This window comes from Triplophysa dalaica, unplaced genomic scaffold (genome assembly GCF_015846415.1).
Source record: "Triplophysa dalaica isolate WHDGS20190420 unplaced genomic scaffold, ASM1584641v1 Contig25, whole genome shotgun sequence".
Taxonomy (NCBI): domain Eukaryota; kingdom Metazoa; phylum Chordata; class Actinopteri; order Cypriniformes; family Nemacheilidae; genus Triplophysa; species Triplophysa dalaica.
In genome coordinates, this window is record NW_026622659.1 from 22,508 (window position 1) to 43,627 (window position 21,120).

General features: G+C 39.7%; 1 protein-coding gene and 1 long non-coding RNA gene across 2 annotated transcripts; one reads left to right on the plus strand and one right to left on the minus strand.

Annotated features, from left to right (window-relative positions):
• Nucleotides 1-9,785: 9,785 nt before the first annotated feature.
• LOC130417164 (uncharacterized) lies at nucleotides 9,786-11,349 on the minus strand. The gene is made up of 3 exons (XR_008906154.1): nucleotides 11,119-11,349; nucleotides 10,683-10,719; nucleotides 9,786-10,300 (listed from the first exon to the last, which is right to left on the minus strand). It is a non-coding gene; the product is annotated as an uncharacterized LOC130417164 (long non-coding RNA).
• Nucleotides 11,350-11,435: 86 nt separating this feature from the next.
• LOC130417163 (fibroblast growth factor 7-like) lies at nucleotides 11,436-17,754 on the plus strand. Its single transcript, XM_056742473.1, has 4 exons — nucleotides 11,436-12,276; nucleotides 12,543-12,952; nucleotides 16,486-16,592; nucleotides 16,675-17,754. Exons 2-4 carry the CDS (start codon nucleotides 12,670-12,672, stop codon nucleotides 16,888-16,890), a joined length of 606 nt encoding a protein of 201 aa, XP_056598451.1. The 5' UTR covers nucleotides 11,436-12,276; nucleotides 12,543-12,669; the 3' UTR covers nucleotides 16,891-17,754.
• The last annotated feature ends 3,366 nt before the right edge of the window (nucleotides 17,755-21,120 follow it).

The following is a 21,120-nucleotide window of genomic DNA, read 5'->3' on the forward strand; positions in this document are numbered from 1 at the left end:
ACACGACCTCATTACAGTGAACACGAGCAGACACACACACACACACACACAAACACACAAACACACCACACTAAAGAACACACTCATAAACTCACTTAATCATACCCATTTAGACGCAAACGGTTATCTTTAATTTTCTGAACAAAGATTACATGAAAATGAATCACTCTGAGAAAAACATTTCTGTTTTTCAAACCAGAGAACCGAGAGAAACAGAATAAATCTATTTTTAATCCTGAACAGTTCAATCTGAGCAGACATCTAGATGTTTATACTTCATCTCTATATATCATTTGAACACATTCAAGAAAACATACAGCATGTCAAGATTTCAGTGTATTCTGATTTGTGATCTGTGTGTCCAGTCCTGCATCTGAAATGAGTTTAACCTTCAGAAGCAGAAGTGAACATTCTAGTGAAGATGGAGAAACTGTGTGTGCGTAAGGAAGAGTGATGTAAAGTGAATAAAAGTAGAGATTGAAACAGCGGGAGTTTAATTTCTCCCTGGAGCGCTGTGATTGTCTCTCTCGCTCTCTAACGCTTAATGTAATTATTCCTCAGACTCTGATCCCTGTGAAAACTCCGGCTCAATTTTCATTTTTTGTGTTAACTTCAATATTCAAACTAACTCTGCCTGTGGAGATCACTCTCTCACTGACCTGCGACTCACTCACTCGCTCATTCTCTCTCTCTCTCTCTCTCTCTCTCTCTCTCTCTCTCTATCTCTCTCTCACTCACTGACCTGCGACTCACTCACTCGCTCATTCTCTCTCTCTCTCTCTCTCTCTCTATCTCTCTCTCTCTCACTGACCTGCGACTCACTCACTCGCTCATTCTCTCTCTCTCTCTCTCTCTCTCTCTATCTCTCTCTCACTCACTGACCTGCGACTCACTCACTCGCTCATTCTCTCTCTCTCTCTCTCTCTCTCTATCTCTCTCTCACTCACTGACCTGCGACTCACTCACTCGCTCATTCTCTCTCTCTCTCTCTCACTCACTCACTCTCTCACTCACTCACTCACTGACTCACTCTCTCGCTCACTCTCTCTCTCACTCACTCACTGACCTACTCACTCTCTCGCTTACTTACTCACTCACCATTTAGTTCACTCACTTTCACTCGCTCGTTCACTCACTCACTCACTCACTCACCCATTTAGTTCACTCACTTTCACTCGCTCGTTAACTCACTCGTTCACTCACTCACTCGTTCACTCGCTCGTTCACTCACTCCTCCTCCACTCGCGGCTCCTTTAATAAAAGTGCGTGAATGCTCAGTGTTGTCATCTCAGACCTTCATTAACTTTCAAAAACAATCAAACGTTTTCTCATCATAACCATTTATACATCAGGATGTTACTGGACGGTGAAAGTTACACTTTTGAGTTTGGACACTGTACAGAAACGACGCTCTGTTCACATAAATATGATTTTGATTAATAGGATGTGCAAACTCCCTTAAGATGTTCTCATCACTGAAGGTGTTCACGCACAGCACAAATAGATCAGTGTGGAAACAGAACATGATTCTGCCTTCATCAGACACTTCATCTGTTTAAAAACTCCTGCAGTGTCAATGTCCACTGGAGTGTGGAGAGAGAGAGAGAGAGAGAGAGAGAGAAAGAGAGAGTGAGAGAGAGAGAGAGAGAGAGAGAGAGACAGAGAGAGAGAGAGAGAGAGAGAGAGACAGAGAGTCAGAGAGAGAGAGAGAGAGAGACAGAGAGAGAGAGAGAGAGAGAGAGAGAGAGAGGAGAGACAGAGAGAGAGAGAGAGAGAGAGACAGAGAGAGAGGAGAGAGAGAGAAAGAGAGAGTGAGAGAGAGAGAGAGGAGAGAGAGACAGAGAGAGAGAGAGAGAGAGAGAGAGAGACAGAGAGAGGAGAGAGGAGAGAGAGAGAGAGACAGAGAGACGTTTGAATCTATTTATTTGTACAAAATGTTTTTTTTTTTTTTTTTTTTTACATTTTGGTTAAGGTTTTTTCCTACACAATTTTAACAACCATTTGTCACAAAATCACAAACAAATATCAAATCACTCCAAAAATAAAATAAAGGACAATAAAAATACAAAGAATATATTGCTACACAACATATCAAAAAAATACCTACCAACATATTTAACAATTTAGAATTAGATTTTCCTCATTATCTATAGAACACAAGACTTCACGTAAACCCCATGTTTCCATAAAAACAACCAGATTTTTAGTCAATTAAAAAAAAAAAAACTCCGCTCTGATCCTTGAAGTCACAAACCCTCTTAACATTCTCTCTGGGTCAACTAAAACATCCTCTTTTATCATTCTTTTCCTTGTTACCCATATTGCCATTTTTGTCTCCGCTATTAAAAAATGTATTATGCCTATCCTTTTCTTTCCAGAAACCTTATACTTCAGTCCATAAATGAAAACAGTGTCATTAAACTCTTCGCCTAATTCTTCAATCCAGGTTTTTAATGTCTGAAAAACCCCTCTCAGTCTAGAACAATATAAAAACAGATGATCAGTTGATTCTTCTAAATCACAGAAAGGACATTTCTTTTCTACAGTGGGATCAATATGCGCCACGTGTCTGTTTGTAGCTACTGCCCAATGTATAATTCTCCATTGCAGGTCTGCAGTTCGTTTTTCAATGGGAGATTTATACAATGACCTCCAGCATCTTCTAGGAGAAGAGTCTGGCCCTAGCACTTCTGTCCACTTTGTTTCTCTGCAGTTCTTCAGAACTGACTGATGAGCGACTTTAACGCAATTCAGATACAAACTTTTCTTCGAAGCATCTTTAAAACCATGTATCTCTGGAGTCTTAAAAGTGAGGATTGATTCCTCTTGTGGTTCTTCTTCCACACGAGCTGAAACAGGAAGATCAGGAAAATTCTCCTCTTCATTCAAAATCCCTTCTCCTGGATTCCGATGATAGGCATAAGGGAGAGATGAAAAAACCATCCATTACATTTCATAAATCTGACGGACTTGATCCTGTCAGATCACTCATTTCCTCTGCACTTTTCCACCCGTATGATGCTTCAAATCCTTTATCCTAGTGCATCCAGCTCTTGCCATTGTTTTTTGAAGGCTTTTTGAATTAAGCACTCTTGCCTGAAATAAGGGATTATGAAAAAGAGGTTCTTCTTCTATCCGAATTCAGATCAGACCAGTTCCTTTCCACTTGAAAATTTGATGTCCATGTTTTCAGCATCGTTTTATAAAAAGCAGAAGTGTCTTTTAAGTCCATTTCTGTCAGATTCATTAAAAACAACTGTAGATCGTATTTAAAAACATCAACTTTGTGTAACAGGGCTTTGCAGTATCAGTCCAGCATCTCTTTGAATACAGCAACTTCTGTGCCGCTTGCAGCCTGAAGGTTTTGATTCTGCTTTTAATGTCTATTAACCCTTATCCACCTTCATTCACTGGCAGGAAAAGTACAGCAGCTTTAGTCCAATGTTGTCCAGTCCAGAAAAAATCCACCAATCTTTTCTGCAATTCCTGAATGATGTCATCTGGCGGGTCCAAGACATTCATTTTGTGCCACAGTGCCGAAGCTGCTAGATTGTTGGTCACCAAAACTCTTCCCCTATAGGATAGCTGTGGTAGCACCCCAACCACTTAGACAACCGGCTACACATCTTCGCCACCATTCCTTCCCAATTTTTTGTCTTAAATGTTTCGGTCCCTAAATAAACCCCTAAACATTTAAAGCCATCTTTACTCCATTTGACGCCACCTGGGAGCACTGGTGGATTTTTACTTTGTCCACAAAAGAACCTTCACACTTTTCCCAATTCACCTGGCTGTTGACGCATTTTCATAGATTTTCAGTGTTTCCATTAAAACAGACACATCTCGTTCATTCTTAATAAAAATTGTAACATCGTCAGCATATGCAACAAGCTTAATAGGTTTCTCAACTGTAATTCCTTGGAGTGTTTTCCTTAACTTGCAAAGAAGGGGTTCAATGGCCAATGAATACAACATCCCTGAAAGCGGGCATCCTTGTCTAATTCCTCTCAACACTGCAACAGGCCTACTGAGCCCACCACCCACTTTCAACATAACAGAAGCGTCCTTATACAGCATTTGAATCCATGAAATGAAACTCTGACCAACACCAAAAGCTTCAAGCGTTTTAAACAAGTAAAAATGGCTAACTCGGTCAAACGCTTTCTCCTGGTCAATTGCAAAAATGCCAACATTTTCACTGTTCAAATTTGTAATGTCTATTATGTCTCTTACAAGAAACAGATTGTCCATTATTGTTCGATTAGGAATACAATATGTCTGATATTCGTTGACCATATATTCTAAAAAAGGTTTCAATCTATTAGCAAGACACTTTGCCAAAATTTTGTAATCTGTACATAACACAGCCACAGGTCTCCAATTTTTTAACATACCAAGATCACCTTTTTTGGGTAATAAAGATAAAACTGCTCGTTTACAACTAGTAGGCAATTCATGTTTTTGATAACAATAATTAAAAACTTCATAAATCGTCTTTCAGTTGGTTCCAGAACTGTTTATAGAACTCAGACGGCAGTCCATCGATACCAGGAGTTTTTCCAGTTGAGAGTTTCTGAACAGCTTCAGACAGTTCTTTTAACTGAAGGCCAGAGTCCAGTTGTTTACTCTGTTCATCGGAGAGAGTCAATAAGTCTTTATGTAATTCCTCACTGCATCCCTTATCACATTGTCCTTCTGCAAATAAGTCTTTGTAAAAGTCCAAAGCAATTTTTCTCATTTCCTTTGGATCTGAGATCACATTCCCATTTAAATCTTTCAAATGCAACATCATTTTTTTTTCTCTTTCTTTCTTCTCAAGATTAAAAAAGAAGGAACTAGGTGCATCCATTTCTCTCACAAATGCAAAGCGAGCTCTAATTAAAGCCCCCTTTGCTTTCTCGTGAAATAAAGAAGCTAAAACTCTTTTCTTTTCTTCCAGCTTTCCAACTATCTCAACATCACCAACAATTAATTCACTTTCAATCTGTTTTATCTCTTTTTCTAATTCAGAAACAGTTTTTTTGATCCTACCATTTGTGCTATATATATAATTTTGACAAAATATTCTAATTTGTGCTTTTCCTATATCCCACCACTGAACAATATCCTCATAATTACTTTTCTGTTTTTTCCACTCCATCCAAAACACATTAAACTTTTAACAAAAAAGCACATCTTGTAGCAATTTCACATTAAAATGCCAGTAATAGCTATGACTTTGTGACTTTTTTACATTTATATCAATTAAACAAATGGTGATCAGAAAACCCATTAGGACAAATTGTAGATTTTAAAATTCTATTACTTTTACTTGTACTAACATAGAATCGGTCTAATCTGGCAGTACTAATATGATCATGAGAAACCTTTACCCACGTATACTGCTTAACTGTAGGGTGTTGCTCTCTCCATACATCAACTAAATTAGAATTACTAATAACATCCTGTAAACATTTGGCAGAAGAGGGGTGAGGTTCTTCCCCATTTCTGTCTAAAGTAAAGTTTTCTGTACAGTTCCAATCACCGCCTAAGATCAACCATGTATTTTCATCACAACTTTGTTTTAAGTAATTAAATAATTTTTTAAAACCGTGTATCCTCTCTGCTCCATTATTTGATGCATAAATATTAATAAAAACAAAAACCAACCCATTTATACTTGTTTGAACAGCCAAAATTCTTCCTCTTTCTATTTCATTAACAGACACATTAGTTATATCAATCGTCTTTGAAAATAAATAGCAACTCCTCCACTACATTTGAACCATGACTCATATATAAATCGCTTCTCCACCCCATTTTCCAATCCACTTCAATTTTCACTCACTATGTGTCTCTTGTATAAATGTTATATCAATATTTTTATTTTGTATATATTCATTTAAACATGCTCTTTTCCTACAATCTCTTCCCCCATTGATATTAATAGATCCTATTCTAAGGCTCTCCATGAAAAAAGAGGTAAGAAAAGGGGAGAAAGCGAAAACAAGACAAAAAGTGATAAATAATTCACCAAATGTGCCTCCTTCATGACTCAACTATACAGAAATTAAAGGAACTTTTTCTTTTCTCAAGTTTGTTACCATTTTCTTCAATCTGAATCTCTTTCTTCTGCTTAGCTCTTCATAACCGACAGCCTTTTGTATTTTAATCACTGAAGCCAAAAACTTTTTCACATCAGGAAAAAAATCTTTTACTTCGACTTTTCTTCCAAATGTTTCATCAAGGAAATCATTTATCTCTTTTACAGTATACAACTCATTCTCATCATTGGAGGGAATATCTGACATTTCAGAAATACAATCATCATCAGCCATCTCTTCATTCACATCAGTGCTTTCAGAGAGCTGAGACAGGGGTATATCGAGTCGATTTTCAACAGTGTCAAATTCAACCAAACTTTCAAGAAGAGCTTTTTCGCGTCACTAGTCCTGCCTCTTTACAACTCCTCTTCTTATTTTCTCCCCCCATTCTTTTTTTTTTTTCTTCCCTGATTCATTTTCAGCCGATTCATTTTCAGCCGATTCCTTTTGGCCTATATTTTCAGTAGTGCTACGTTCGTTTTGTTCATGAGTGTTCAATTCACTTTGTTCTTTTCCTATTTCATTTGTCTCAGTTTCTATACTTTTATCCGCATTCTCTCTCTCACCCTCAACCGCCTGTTCACTTTCATTTGTTTTATTGGTATTGTCCTCGGCTTGTGTTTTTTGTGGGCAATCCATTTTTTTATGCCCGACATTACCGCACTTAAAACATTTCAAATGATTGGTATTCGCATAGATCATATACGATTTGTCTTCATGTTTAACCCGAAACGAGATGTCTAACGTCGGCGATTCTAGAACCATAAAACACTGCCGCCTAAAAGACAGCACATGTTTTAAAACTTCCGTTTTACACCCGAGTGGAATTAAAGTCATTCCACTTACTATTTTCCCGAATCTCTGCAGTTCATTTTCAATGCATGAATTGGGTATATATGGTGGACAATTCGAAATGTTCACTCTTGACGACTGCGACACCAAAGGTGAAACAAAACAAACGCTCCACTTACCCAAATTCCGCTCACGATGATTTTACTCACAACACTTTGATCCTTTAGGAACACCACCACGGCCTTGTTCATCCTAGAAGCGGATACAATATTTTCGAATCCAATTTGTTCTCCGATAGCGACTAGCACGTCCTCGACTGTCACACTAGCGTCAGGCACACACCTGACTCCATGGCGGAGCGACCCAGATGGAACTTCCATCTGCCCTCCGCCAGACACGAGACAAACTTTTACCTGGCAACTATTTTTCCTCAAAGTCTAAATTATTCAAATTAAACCTTTAACTAACAAACAACACCAAAAAAAAAAAAGAAAAAAAGAAAACGAGAATAGTATAGGAAAACTACCCCAGAAACGCTCCTCTCACCCGTGAGACGCTCACATTCCCCCCAAACTCCCAGCATGCACCGAGAGAGAGAGAGAGAGAGAGAGAGAGAGAGAGAGAGAGAACGAGAGAGAGAGAGAGAGAGAGAGAGAGAAGAGAGAGAGAGAGAGAGAGAAGAGAGAGAGAGAGAGAGAGAGAGAGAGAGAGGAGAGAAGAGAGAGAGAGAGAAGAGAGAGAGAGAGAGAGAGAGAGAGAGAGAGAGAGAGAGAGAGAGAGAGAGGGAGAAGAGAGAGAGAGAGAGAAAGAGAGGAGGAGAGAGGAAGAGAGAGAGAGAGAGAGAGAGAGAGGAGAGAAGAGAGAAGAGCGAGAGAGAGAGAAGAGGAGAAGAGAGGAGAGAGAGAGAGAGAGAGAGAGTGAGAGAGAGAGAGAGAGATTTGATTTCATATCACAGGTTTAAACGGGTGGATGAGTTTTTCTGTGAATAAAGCACTATCTTACAACACTAAACATGGAAATCAACTGCAAACACTGATGTCTATAGATTATATAAGAGCATCACACAACAGGACGGCTCTGGTATAGTGTGCAGCTCTTTCGTTATATTAAGTTAGAATTTTCATTCCACTAAATCAGACAGTACACTGAAAAAAATAACGCGTAGGGTTTACTTAAAAAAATCCTCCTAATTTTTCATGAAAATGTTTTAAGTAAAATATACAGGTACAGTTTAAGTACAACTGAATAACAAGAATAAAGTCTACTTATTAAATACATTAATTTTTTGTTAAAAAATCACTGTTACTTTAAGTAAACAAAAAAAATTACGCTGAAAAAAAACATGTGTCTAACTTCCCAGATCACTTTCATATTGAAATATATATTTTTTACAAGATAGATGGTCAAGTGAGAAGAGAGGTGGTCTCATAAGCACAGTTACTGCACAATAACTTAAAGGCCGTTTTTTTCCCTGTTTTAGAGGTTGTGATTGTGTTTTTTGGGTGTTTAAACAATGGATGTTCATGTTTCTAGTTTCAATAACCTTTATATTTCACTTATTTCAAATCTATCGTGCACCGCTGTCTCTTTTCTTACAAAACGATTGGATTTACGGGCCTTCCAAAACGCTCTGATTGGTAAAGCTGACCAGGTCTGGTAAAGCTGACCATTCTCCCTTTAGAGTGTGTGTGTGAAGATGTCCCACCCATACCATATCAGTGAGTTCTGCTCCTTAAGCTGTTGTGATTGGTCGGTGCGCCGATCAGTGCACGTGAATTCATAAACTTTGGCTTTTAGCAATAAACAGTAACAATGGCGTCAACTTCACTTCATCAGTTAAAAACATGCCGATCCATCGAAGTGTAACGGAGGTCTCAATCTATGTCAGAGATCGCGTTTTTTCTACTATGGCGAGGGAAATGACACCGGACCGAATGGTGTCAGACCGGTTATCACTAATAACAGCAGAACAGTACTCTACTTTTCTACAACACTTCAAATGCTATTAGATTGTTAATGATAATCTTAAATCTATAATTTACCTTATTTGTAAGTTTATTTATTTTTTATTTAGCTTTTTTTGTCCAAGCACTGTGAGCTTGTGCAGAGGCAGCAGCTTTGCCAGAGGGGAACTGGAATCCCCTGGTTGGGTCTGGGTTCTCCTGAGGGTTTTTTCTCGATTGGAGTTGTGGTTCCTCGCCAACGTTTGCATATTGTTTTGCACTATTTGCCTGGCTGGGGGGGCTGCTTTAGAATTTAGAAGTTAGACATAATTAATATTGCATATAGGAATTTATAGTCCGTTTAATATTTGACCTGTGGTTCTCTCTGCTTTATCTCAAATATGTCCTTTCACTGTGCGTGTGTGCGAGTGTGATTGCGTATTATTTATGATCTAACTGCAACATTACACACTAAGTGAAGGTTGAAAAATGGGATCGCTGGGAATGTGCTCTTTTATGACTCATATAGTGCCTCCTTCAGCCTAAAGGCACAAGCAACACTCTTCTGACAACTGTAACCACTTAAAACACCCAATATTCAAAATAGTAACAAAACTCCTAAATCTCAAAGATAAATCAACGCAAAACACGAACAAGTCTTTCTTTTTACTGAAAAAACACTTTAAATGAAGGTTCATCTGGAAAGTGAATCTCCTAATGCTGTCAGATACAAATCATGCTGGGAACTACATATCAACTGCCAAAGTAGGTTTAATCTACAAAAAAGATTTATGTAGTGTCAACAGAAAGTAAATAAGTCAACTAAATTTGACCAATTTAAATGGGTTTAACAAATTGAATGGGGTTAATTTAATAATTTGTTCAATTAAAATTACTCAAACAAACAATAAAAATTTTAACAACCAAAATTAGTATATTTTATTCCCAAGATTTTGACGTTATTTTTTTGTTGAAAACAGAAACATTATTCTATTAAGTATATTTTAATCATTTCTTTTCATAGAATCTACTAAGGCACATAATCATGTTTTTCTGTGTATCTTCATGTTGAACAAATAAAAACAGTTGATTTGAATAGTTGTCAGCTGCTTCACATCATCAATGTTTTAACAGGACAGGAACACTGTATTAACCAATCAGCATACAGCATCACACATGTCAACTATTATTGACTTGTGTTTCAGTCTATGATCATAGTGTGTGTGAGATTGTTCACACCAGCTGAAGGATTTGTGAAAGTGCGTCACACGCTGAGTTGAGGTGCAGCCAAAGAAAACAGACAAGTGCTGTTTACACTCCAGTCATCACGAGTAAAGATGAGCGTCTCATTAAAGTAAGTCATCTCTCAGTGGAGAAAAAACACACAACTGAGCACACGGATGATCCACGCGCTGATCCACACCTCCTGTAAACCACTGAACATCACGAATCAGATGAAGAATCCACGATGAGGAGTTTTCACTAACATTGAGAGGTGAATTAGTTATGTGAGTTGGGTGGAAACATTTCTACAACCCAACATTCAACAGCGGTCTAATGCGAGAGAAGAATGTTTCTCTGTTCTTAGTCTCGACTCTGGTGTTTATAACTTTTGTACGTCTTGATTTTGAGGATCATCTGAAGGTGAATTTGGTGAAGATCAAAAGAACAAAATCAGTAGAAGCACAACTGTGGATTAACAGCCGCACAATGAGTTGACTTGTTGATTTTCTGTACATGAGGTTTAGGTGTTGTGGATTTGTCTGCTGGTGTTATTTAAAGAACAGCCGCCGTCCCTCCAGCTCACTAATTATAAGGGAATGTAGAAAGCGTCAGCTTAAGCCGAGTCTCAGAATAGACTGACCTTCAATCCAGAGAGCAGGTGAGAGCCAAACGCCGTCCTGCCATTGATAAAACACAGACAAAACATGCCTTTGACTTCACCAATCTGACATACAATATCAATAAACGACAGAAGAGTGTGTGAGAACAGTACAGAGAGGTCAATGTCTTTAAAGCTACAGCGAGAGAGTGGAAGAAAGTTGACAGATGACACACGGCACCGTACGCTCACACACCAGGCTTTGATCTCTTCTTCACTTTATCATTTCAGCTGTAAACTCAAATGACTGCCGGTTCTCTAAACATCTGCGGAGAGGAAAGCATTTCACAATCACTTTCCAGCTTTACTGCGACATTGTCTCCAGAGGTTCACCAAGATGCTCCAGCAAATGACGTCCAGCTTCTTAAAGGCTGTAAACAGAGTTTAGAGAAGATTCTAGAGCAGCATTAAATCTCACCTTCATTCAGATGATCAAGCAAAAGTGTTTACTAAGATCTTGGATTTGAGGAAGTCAACGAGAAGAACTCCTCATGGATCGCTGGAGAAGAGTCTCGCCCTGACAGAGTCAGAAAAACTAAGAGAAATACAAAGAGTCAAAATCATACAGCAAAAACACACACCTGCTTTTGATGAAAAAATAAACTTTTGGTGTTCTCATGAAACTCTGTTGGCACAAATACACACATGAATAAATCTGTGAATAAGATGAAAGAAAATTTAAATCAAACAAATAGCCTACAGGAGGACGGAGAAAGATAACAAGTGTTTCTCACGACACACAGTTGTCTGTACACACACTTTCTGCTTTACACAACCCTCACACAGACACGCACTCACTCACTCACTCACTCACGCACATACACACACACCCGTAAAGATTTATGATGTTTCTAAGGTTGAAGAAAACATTCAGTGTTTACAAATGAGCGTGAACTGATAGATCAGGCGTTTTATGAGCCATCGTTTGTGAAATGAAAGAGTACAGCGGAGCATCTCAGATCTGTGTCTCTGAACGCTGGGAAACACGTTTGATGTGGCGTAGAGGCCAGGTGTGTGAAACAGGAAAAGTGAACGAGCGCTTGAGCTTCTGCAGAGATGAGCGCTTGTGGCAGTAAATGACCTCTGTTGAGCTTCCTCAATTACGGGCCGCCTCATTAGATTTATTACCCACCAACCACCATTCAGCCGTCAGCCTTTGACTTCAATTTCTGCTTTGATGTTCCACCGTCAAGACCACAACAAATAACAGACCAAAGCTTTCCAACGGAAGATCCTGTGATTTTTCACAAATGCTGACACTGTGGGCGTTGATGCAACAGCAGTTTCTTACTGATGGAGTGTGTGTGCAAACCATTCTATCTGCATGCCTCTCTCTCTCTCTCTCTCTCTCTATTGCACCAGCATCCCAGTGACAGCTGAGTGGCTGAGGCGTAATTGCAGAGAAGTGAGGTCATCAGGAGGCTTTTATCAGAGACTGCACAGCGTTCAGCAACACAAGAAGATGCAGAGCGCAGACGGGCCGTCCCCAAAGTCTCTCTCTCTCTCTCTCTCTCTCTCTGGACCGCACAGTTTCTCTGGAATGATCAGAACTGAAACACACCACCTGGAAACACATGTGAGTAGTTTTTCTTTTCTGTTCTACATTGTCAGCGTCTAAGTTTAAGACACACAGAACGAGACAGCGATGAGCGCAGAGATGTTAAACATGCCAAGCGTTGATGTTGATCAGTCCAGGATTATTCTGAGGTCATTAACCTCTGTGTGTTTGATTAACTGAGCTAAACGAACTTTGAAGAACTTGTATAAAACATTGGCTTTCATGTGAAGACACAGAGTCCGGTGTGAATGAATATACTAACACGTGTCCCGTGACTTGATCAGGAATGAGTCGCTGTGGACTGGAGGAGGATCTTTCAGGCTTTGAGGATTCTATCAGCGGCGTATCTTCTGCCACAGTGAAGACTTTTGCTCTCAGTATGTGGTTCATGAACTCCTTGAGAAAAGTATAATGCGCAGATGGACGCTCCTATGGAAACTGCCAAACTTGCAGTGCAGACTGTGGTTAAACCTTCTGCTGGTCTTCAGTCACGTATGCGCGTGTGACAGCGATAGAGTCACCGGTCAAACCTCTGCAACCGACTGTTCCAAGCATGAACGCCACACCAGGAACTTTGACTATATGGAAGGAGGGGACGTCCGAATCCGACGGCTCTACAGTCGAACGCAGTGGTTCCTCACCATCGATGAGTTTGGGAACATCAACGGAACACAGGACCCAAACAACTGCTACAGTAAGATCTCAACACACAAGTGTCACGCTTCTCCTGTCCATCAGGACCACTTACATTACAAACATCATCATATAACATATAGAAACAAAGACTTTTCTATTTGAACATCAGCGGAAAAGAACTTTGTAAATTTCTTGTAAAGCATTCCTGAAGTAATGTTGCAGTGGGATCTCTCATGAGATGATGAACAGATCTGCTGGTGTGACAGGAGTAAAGAGAGACAGGTGCTGTGTGTATTTATAGCTCTCATGTCTCTCATTAAAGTGCTGAAGGGTCTGAAGTGATCGATGTACATCTTCGTTATAAATCAGAACTCAAACGCAAAGTCTGTCAGCTTCACTTAAGACTGTAACCATGACCTGCTTAGACTCGACTCAGACGTTAATCATCTCGTTTTCTTCTGGTCAAAACTTCTTTAAGTCAGTTTCATAAAAAGCTAGATTAGGCTCACTGAGACATGAAAAGTAAGACTGACTTACGGATGGTCAGTGACACTACGGTTATAACTTGGTAGTGATAGACGATATATTGCCTTGGCCGATTTATCAGCCGGAATTTGGATTTTTTTAATAATTGACTGATGTATTTTTACAAAAGGACAATATTGTACTACTGCACATTAGCAATTCACTTCATAAAAATCCCACTAAGATCAAAAGCAGGCGTTTGCCACTAATGTAATGACCACAGGAAAATGGGTCATGAAAATCTTATAGTAACGTATGTTTAAATTGTTATATTTGATTCTTTTGAAGCCATGTTTAGCTGCCCACAATTTACATCAAATTACATTTACTCTTTTGGAAGACGCTTTTATCCAAAGTGACTGATACTACTCAGAAACAAATGAATAGTATAATGCAATGTCATGTGTGAACCTTTCATGTGTTCAAGTCTGTTAGGAACTACGCACGTAATACACAAGAACTGTTCATTCACTTCCTCCATTTTACGGCCTTTTATCAACAATCGGCCATAATATCGACCACTTCTTCCTTAGCTGGAGGGCTGCTTTAGAATTAGAATTTCAAAGTTGAACATTATTATTATAGCATATAGGAACTGATAGTCTGTTCAATATTTGACCTGTGTTTCTCTCTCCTTCATCTTAAATGTTGGTTAGTGTGTGGTGTGCGCGTCCGTGTGTCTGCGTTTCCATGTCTATGTGTGTTAGTACATGTGCATATTGTTTTATTTTACAGGTATATAACTTTAATTGATTTGCTTCTAGTCAATGTATCTCATGTACAGCTGCTCTGTTTAAATGGAAATGGTAAAAAGCGCTATATAAATAAAGTTGAGTTAGCAGTTAAGTTTATGAAACTGTACCCAGATCTTACATCCTAGAATTATAACTCAAATTCTAAGCCTGTGTTCTAGAAAAAAAAACAGATCAATCATACCTAAAACTCGATATCAATGTTTTTGTACAGAATGATCGCACACTTTAATACAGACACACTTCATTATTTCTATCAATAATATTTCATCATTTTGATTTAGATTCATGTTGGCTTTATACCGTGTGAGTGTTGTAGAAGGTTAGCGTGTTGGCGTGACGGCGAGCATCTCTGCTCTGGAGGGAAAAAGATTACATCAGCTGGCGCAGAAAATAAGGAAAATTGATAGTGCCAGATGTGTCTGACAACTGCACGCACAGAGAGAGAGAGAGTGAGAGAGCTAGAGAGAGTTAGAGAGAGAGAGACAGAGAGAGAGACAGAGAAAGTAATAGAGAGTGAGAGAGAGAGAGAGAGAGAGAGAGAGAGACAGAGAGAGAGACAGAGAAAGTAATAGAGAGTGAGAGAGAGAGAGAGAGAGAGAGAGAGAGAGAGACAGAGAGAGAGACAGAGAAAGTAATAGAGAGTGAGAGAGAGAGAGAGAGAGAGAGAGAGACAGAGAGAGAGACAGAGAAAGTAATAGAGAGTGAGAGAGAGAGAGAGAGAGAGAGAGAGAGAGCAGCCAGTGAGGGTAGGAGAGGGGCGGACGAGTCCGCTGTGGGAGAGAAAATCAGACAGATTGTGAGGTTGTGTCAAAGACCTGCCGTGACAGCACATTATTATACCACAACACACACACACACACACACACACGTCTGGTTTATTATCTCTGTGGGGACAGTCCATAGGTGTAATGTTTCTTATACGGTACAAACTGTATATTTGATCCCCTAAACCTAAAGATCATAGAAAACTTTTGACACTTTTAGATTTAAAAAAAAAATGTTTGAGTATCCCATGAGTCCCCATGAGTTGGTGTGTATTCAGGTTTAGGACCCCACCGGGATATAAAACATGTCCACACATCACTGTCTCTGACCTCACAAACACACATCACTTCATCTTCACTGAAAGTAAATGAGCTGTATAAATATAAATGAGCCGGTTTTAAACTTTCAAAAATCAAGTTTTTTTAGCATTCTAATTAATATCAATCAAACTGTAGTTGGTTTGTTTTGATTTAAACCTTAATAACTCAAAAAATACAGCTAACTAACACAATAAAACACAATAAAAGCATGATGACATAATAAAAAATGTGATTTTTGAAAACCTTTAAAGAGTAAATAACTAGGACTTTTTAAGGTTCTACTTTGGTTTCTGGAGTGGCCAACAACACGTTTGTTTTCATTTAATGTGTGAAAACATGATTATCTCGTAATAATACGCACTTATTCTTACCTCACTTCTTGACTGACTCTCAAATGATTCGTTCCTCAATTCATCTGTATAATCACCTCCTTTCTGCTAGTCTAGTCTGCTGTGATTGGTCAGATGGCCTAGTCTGCTGTGATTGGTCAGATGGTCTAGTCTGATGTGATTGGTCAGATGGTCTAGTCTGCTGTGATTGGTCAGATGGTCTAGTCTGCTGTGATTGGTCAGATGGTCTAGTCTGCTGTGATTTGGTCAGATGGTCTAGTCTGATGTGATTGGTCAGATGGTCTAGTCTGATGTGATTGGTCAGATGGTCTAGTCTGCTGTGATTGGTCAGATGGTCTAGTCTGATGTGATTGGTCAGATGGTCTAGTCTACTGTGATTGGTCAGATGGTCTAGTCTGCTGTGATTGGTCAGATGGTCTAGTCTGATGTGATTGGTCAGATGATCTAGGAAAAAATGTCCTTTTCATGATGTCATGTTATCTACTCTTTTATAATGGAGTTTCGACATTTTGGAACCAAACTCTTCATATATAGACGGTTTCAGGGGCAACAACATGAACAAATGTTCCATTAGACCTCCACAAAGAATCCATTGCTGTTGAGTAGTTTAAATCTGATTAATATTCATATTCAATAAAACATTACCATAATTAAAAATAATTCAATATGAAATAAATTGTTATATTCAAACCAAACACAGATCAGAAGTTCACTTCGTGATGGGGCATGCGTCTGATGACATGGTCTAGAGAAGAGAATCAATCCATGTTGTTATTTTCACATTGTAGAACTTCACTTGAGTCATTTCTGACAGCTTTGTCATTGGATAAGATGTGTTTATATTGTGTATAATGTGTCTCTGCGGGTGTGTGACAGGTGTTCTGGAGATCAGGACGGTCTCTGAAGGAGGTGTGTTGGCCATTAAAGGACTGAAGAGTCAGTATTATATTTCCATGAATCGAATGGGAACACTGCAGGGGAAGGTAAACGTCTCATTCATTCAAACACACATCACCTGCTGTTTAACAAATCCCATCTGAACGATGACGCTTCTGTCTCACACAGAAAGAGTACAACGACAGCTGCGACTTTAAAGAAGTGTTCCTAGAAAACTTCTACACGGCGTACGCCTCTGTGAAATGGACTAAAAACGGAAAGGAGATGTTCATCTCTCTGTCACAAAAGGGCCGGCCTCTGAAGGGAAAGAAGACGAGAAAAGAAAGCGTGGCTTCTCACTTCATCCCTAGAAAGTGCAGAGAGGACGAGAAGACACTGGCGTAACCTTAAAGTCACATATTTATACTCCATCATCTGAATGAAAGAATAACACAAGCTTCAGAAAGATTCTGGAGGTCACTTGATGAGGATCATAGAAGGGGTTTGGAAACGTGTCAGAAATAACTTTTATAACAATAACAGACCTTTCAACAAAATCTAGAACAATAGAAATCTCTGCATTCATGACTCATCGCTTGATTTTCATCAGACACATTCCACTAATGTACTTCCACATCACATTCAAACTGAGCCTGATCAAACTGTGCAGAACTCAACATCTCCAAAGAGAAAACGTCTCATAGTCTCATATTAATAATCAAACTTTATTCAACAGGAAAGTTCCGTAAGATTATCTAAGAAATGTGAGTTGCTTCAACAAGAGTTTGACCGGATTTCGTTTTCACATTATCACTCCGTCCGAGTTGATTGTGTACATAGTTTTGTTATTTATGATATTTATGTAAGAAAGACTGATACAATAATGAACATATAACACCAGACTTCTGTATCATTGTGCTGTAAACACAAAACATTTTCTTCTGCTGCTACGAATAATAAAATAAGAGGTCTTTTATATGACAATAAAATATGTATATCCTTTCTACTGAGCAATGCATTCTGGGAATTATTAAGTGTGATAGTCTGAGAAATCACTTGTGAAGAGAACAATAGTGCTGTTAAACTCAGTCTGTCTTATTTGTTCTTCTGTCTTCTTATGATTCATGTGAAAGAGAGAAGCTACAGAAGAACAACCAGCACAACACAACACACACAAACTGACACTATATGACAGGATCCTGTCAACCTCACTGAGAACTTCCCTTAATATGGAGGTGTATTATGTACAGAATATGAAGAGTTTGGTGCCAAATTGAGATAACTCTGTCTTAACCTTGTTGTGAGAGAGAGAGAGAGAGAGTAAAGTATGGGATCAGAATTGTTTCATTATTCTGTATAAATAAACTACGATTCGCAAATAAATATAGACAATTTCACAAACATTTTTTAAAAAGCGAACCATAAATACATGTTAGACGTTCCACAAAAATAAAAGGAATTCACAAATAAATACAATGAGATTTGCAAATAAAAAATATTCACAAATGTATTTTAATTATATTTATTTGTAGATCGCCTTCTTCACATTTGTGGATCGCTTTCTGTGCATTTGTGAATCGCTGCACGCATTTGCAGATCATTGCGCGCATTTGTTGATCAGTGCACGCATTTGTGGATCAGTGCACGCATTTGTAGATCATTACGCGCATTTGTGGATCAGTGCACGCATTTGTGGATCAGTGCGCGCATTTGTGGATTGCTCTCTGTGCATTTGTGGATTTTGAAACATTTCTAACGTCAACAGTGTAGCGATAGCAGCAGAGATTATTCAGGAATGGGATAAACCGAGATGACTGTAGAAATTACGTTTTATTTTGAATTATGAATGACATAGAAATTCAAAATGCTGATGATTTCCCCCACATTAATTCTGCCATCCTTATACTGGTAGTACACCGACAGTTGCAAAAAATCGGAATTTAGCCCTTTGGAACATAAACACAATAAAACGGCTGACAGCAGACCAAAGCAGTACCGACTCCCTAGTCACCGGGATTTTCCACTCCAGTCCGTGCACGCTGTTATCAAGTCATACACGTTTAAATACAGCATATATGTAACAATACGGACAATGTATATGAACACAAGCGATCATTACATAGTATAAAGAAGAGGCCATTCTCATTTCTTAGTATTACACAGATTTTAGACCGCCATTTGTCGCCATGTTAGCTCCATGAATCTTAGTGCAGAGCAAAACGTGATTGGCTGAAGTTAGAACGTGGCCTATTGGACAACAAAAGCGGAAGTTAACCGATTGGCTTGCGTAGATAGTGGGCGGAATCCACCTATTTGTGGATTGTGCGCACGATTTGACATTAGAAATGTTTCAAAATCCACAAATGCACAGAGAGCAATCCACAAATGCGTGCACTGATCCACAAATGCGCGCACTGATCTACAAATGCGCGCACTGATCAACAAATACACAGAAAGCAATCCACAAATGTGAAGAAAGCGATCTACAAATGCGTGCAATGATCTACAAATGCGCGCACTGATCTACAAATGCGTGCACCGATCCACAAATGCGTGCACTGATCCACAAATGCGTGCACTGATCCACAAATGCGCGCACTGATCCACAAATGCGCGCACTGATCCACAAATGCGCGCACTGATCCACAAATGCACAGAAAGCAATCCACAAATGTGAAGAAAGCGATCTACAAATGCGTGCAATGATCTACAAATGCGCGCAATGATCTACAAATGCGTGCAGCGATTCACAAATGCACAGAAAGCGATCCACAAATGCACAGAAAGCGATCCACAAATGCACAGAAAGCGATCCACAAATGCACAGAAAGCGATCCGCAAATGCGTGCACTGATCCGCAAATGCGTGCACTGATCCACAAATGCGCGCACTGATCCACAAATGCGTGCAATGATCCACAAATGCACAGAAAGCGATCCACAAATGCACAGAAAGCGATCCACAAATGCACAGGAAAGCGATCCACAAATGCGTGCACTGATCCACAAATGCACAGACAGCGATCCACAAATGCACAGAAAGCGATCCGCAAATGCGTGCACTGATCCACAAATGCGCGCACTGATCCACAAATGCGTGCAATGATCCACAAATGCACAGAAAGCGATCCACAAATGCACAGAAAGCGATCCACAAATGCACAGAAAGCGATCCACAAATGCACAGAAAGTGATCCACAAATGCGTGCACTGATCCACAAATGCACAGAAAGCGATCCACAAATGCACAGAAAGCGATCCACAAATGCACAGAAAGCGATCCGCAAATGCGTGCACTGATCCACAAATGCGCGCACTGATCCACAAATGCGTGCACTGATCCACAAATGCACAGAAAGCGATCCACAAATGCACAGAAAGCGATCCACAAATGCACAGAAAGCGATCCACAAATGCGTGCACTGATCCACAAATGCACAGAAAGCGATCCACAAATGCACAGAAAGCGATCCGCAAATGCGTGCACTGATCCACAAATGCACAGAAAGCGATCCACAAATGCACAGAAAGCGATCCAGAAATGCGTGCACTGATCCACAAATGCACAGAAAGCGATCCACAAATGCGTGCACTGATCCACAAATGCACAGAAAGCGATCCGCAAATGCGTGCACTGATCCACAAATGCGCGCACTGATCCACAAATGCGTGCAATGATCCACAAATGCACAGAAAGCGATCCACAAATGCACAGAAAGCGATCCACAAATGCGTGCACTGATCCACAAATGCACAGAAAGCGATCCACAAATGCACAGAAAGCGATCCACAAATGCACAGAAAGCGATCCACAAATGCGTGCACTGATCCACAAATGCACAGAAAGCGATCCACAAATGCACAGAAAGCGATCCACAAATGCACAGAAAGCGATCCACAAATGCGTGCACTGATCCACAAATGCACAGAAAGCGATCCACAAATGCACAGAAAGCGATCCACAAATGCGTGCACTGATCCACAAATGCACAAAAAGCGATCCACAAATGCACAGAAAGCGATCCGCAAATGCGTGCAATGATCCACAAATGCGCGCACTGATCCACAAATGCGTGCAATGATCCACAAATGCACAGAAAGCGATCCACAAATGCACAGAAAGCGATCCACAAATGCACAGAAAGCGATCCACAAATGCGTGCACTGATCCACAAATGCACAGAAAGCGATCCACAAATGCACAGAAAGCGATCCACAAATGCACAGAAAGCGATCCACAAATGCACAGAAAGCGATCCACAAATGCGTGCACTGATCCACAAATGCACAGAAAGCGATCCACAAATGCACAGAAAGCGATCCACAAATGCACAGAAAGCGATCCACAAATGCGTGCACTGATCCACAAATGCACAGAAAGCGATCCACAAATGCACAGAAAGCGATCCACAAATGCGTGCACTGATCCACAAATGCACAGAAAGCGATCCACAAATGCACAGAAAGCGATCCACAAATGCGTGCACTGATCCACAAATGCACAGAAAGCGATCCACAAATGCACAGAAAGCGATCCGCAAATGCGTGCAATGATCCACAAATGCACAGAAAGCGATCCACAAATGTGAAGAAGGCGATCTACAAATGTGAAGAAGGCGATCTACAAATAAATATA